The sequence below is a fragment of the Aplysia californica genome, unplaced genomic scaffold (genome assembly GCF_000002075.1).
Source record: "Aplysia californica isolate F4 #8 unplaced genomic scaffold, AplCal3.0 scaffold00778, whole genome shotgun sequence".
NCBI lineage: Eukaryota > Metazoa > Mollusca > Gastropoda > Aplysiida > Aplysiidae > Aplysia > Aplysia californica.
The window spans coordinates 107,548-109,630 of NW_004798048.1; the positions used below are offsets into that span (position 1 = coordinate 107,548).

Here is a 2,083-nt window from a genome sequence, read left to right on the forward strand (position 1 = left end):
CACACACACACACACACACACACACATCCCCCCACACACACACACACCCCACACACACACACCTACACACACACACCTGTCGGATTACCACAAAGGTCTGCCTCCAGACTCACTCCCTCCACCGACGCAGTCATGGCCGCACAGGAAGTGACGTTGCTCGTTTCCATAACAACCATCAGCTGGGACGTGTTCACCTCTACCCTCTCCACCCACTTGGAAACATCTGTCGGTAAAAAACAGATCTTATGTCGACAAAAACAGATCTTATGTTGGCAAAAATAGATCTTAGTTCGGCTAAAACAGACATTAAGTTGACAAAAATAGATCTTATGTTCTTATGTCGACAAAAACAGATCTTATGTTGGCTAAACAAAACAGATCTTATGTCAACAAAAACAGGTTTTATGTTAAAAAAAATAGATTCTATGTTGACAAAAATAGATCTTATTTCAGCAAAAACAGATCTTCCTTCAGTGTCCGACTTGAACCATGTATCTGCTAACTCAAGTCAAACTCTTCCTTCAGTGTCCGACTTGAACCATGTATCTGCTAACTCAAGTCAAACTCTTCCTTGGATGGCCCTGAATAAGGGGTTGAAATTTAGCTTACCTGAGACACATGTCGTCCTTGCACTATGGGCAAAGATCGTACATAACAAGATGGTCCACTCAGCCAAAAGAGTGTCCACCGGAAGTCCGCGCATTGGTTCAGATGGCGCTGCAGTCTGTTTTGAAGCTCTCTTTTGTTTCTCCAGAAGAAGAATAGGAACAGCACCTCCTTGCGTGCGCAGACCGACTGCTGTTCATCAGCTGTTCAGGTTCGTTCAGTGCGAAGTTTTAGGTTTTTTTATTTTAATGACCTCACGCCTCTCATTCTAAAGTCAAATTAAACGAAGAAAACAGTCGGAAGAGGTTTTTTTGTCAGCGTAACCATTTTTAAAAAGCGGTCTTCCGAAATTTGAATTCTTATTTATTCAAAAACTTGTTAGTTTCACTTTGATTTTTTTCTCACAAGTAGGGTAATACTGTTCACAAAGGGTGCCCATTTGTATAGAGGGCGCCACCGAATTTTGAGGACACTTTTTAATTGGCTCAAACAGAGGAGTGGACCCTCTTGTTACGTAGACTCTTTGCTATGGAGGAGCAAAAGAACACCTGCCATGACACTGCCTGTTGTAATAGGCGACTAAAGGTGTTCCTGTGTGAAGGTCTGGTCTTCCAAAAAGTGCCAACTTGTGAGAGGGCAAACTACCCGACCACTTAAACACTTTGCCATAACATCTCGCCGATTAACGATGTTCACCACCCAGTTTCTTTGGATTTTCCCCCAAATGCCTTTGCCTTTGATGGCAAGAGTTTTTGTGATGGCAAAGTGTTAAACACTTCAGAAGTTGGTCCCTTGGTTGGAGAATAGGTATCATTGCAGAGGGGGGGGGGGAACAATACCATAGCTGTTCCTCCTTCCCCTCCAGGATCCAGGAAAGTTACAGAAACACAAGCCGACAGGTCTGATTTGCAGATGTTGAGAGACAGTAGAGCTTCTTCCAAAGAGACTCCACTCACCCAAAACTCTCAGTAAAACGAAACAAAACAACTCATGCATACAAACATGTACAAATCGATGTACAGAAAAGTGGGAAGACATCAAGAGGCTAGCCCAGGATAGAGAAAGGTGGAAGGTGTTTGTCCGTGGCCTATACCCTGGTGCAGGGTGACAAAGGCAATGATGATGATGATACAAACATACCTAGATGTATCTGCATGCCCGGCGAGGCACCCTCTCTCAATGTGGGTTCTTCATCACCCGCCGTCGCGGTGTGTGTCGGCCCGTGTGAGTCGCCAGGTCGCACAAAGAGGTCGCTCACCTCAGAGGTGAAGGTCGCCATCTGCTCCAGGGCCAGCTGACCTAGTTTCAGCCTCAGTGGACGCTCCACATGGAGACTGACCATGTCTGCCCGAATTATAACAATGACAATGACAATGACAAAAATATTAACAATAATAAGAATGCTAAAAGAAATAATAATAACAATAATAATAAAGATGAAAATAATATTAACAATAAAATTAATAACAATAATAAT

The 2,083-nt window shown here is 43.4% G+C and overlaps 1 protein-coding gene across 1 annotated transcript in view; it reads right to left on the minus strand.

Moving 5' to 3' along the window:
- LOC101853736 (vacuolar protein sorting-associated protein 13B) overlaps positions 1-2,083 on the minus strand; it is a gene marked incomplete in the record, with an annotated part of 129,782 nt that overhangs the window by 72,059 nt on the left and 55,640 nt on the right. The window contains 2 exon segments of the mRNA XM_035972650.1: positions 77-223; positions 1,747-1,950. Of these exon segments, the coding sequence (XP_035828543.1) occupies positions 77-223; positions 1,747-1,950 (351 nt within the window).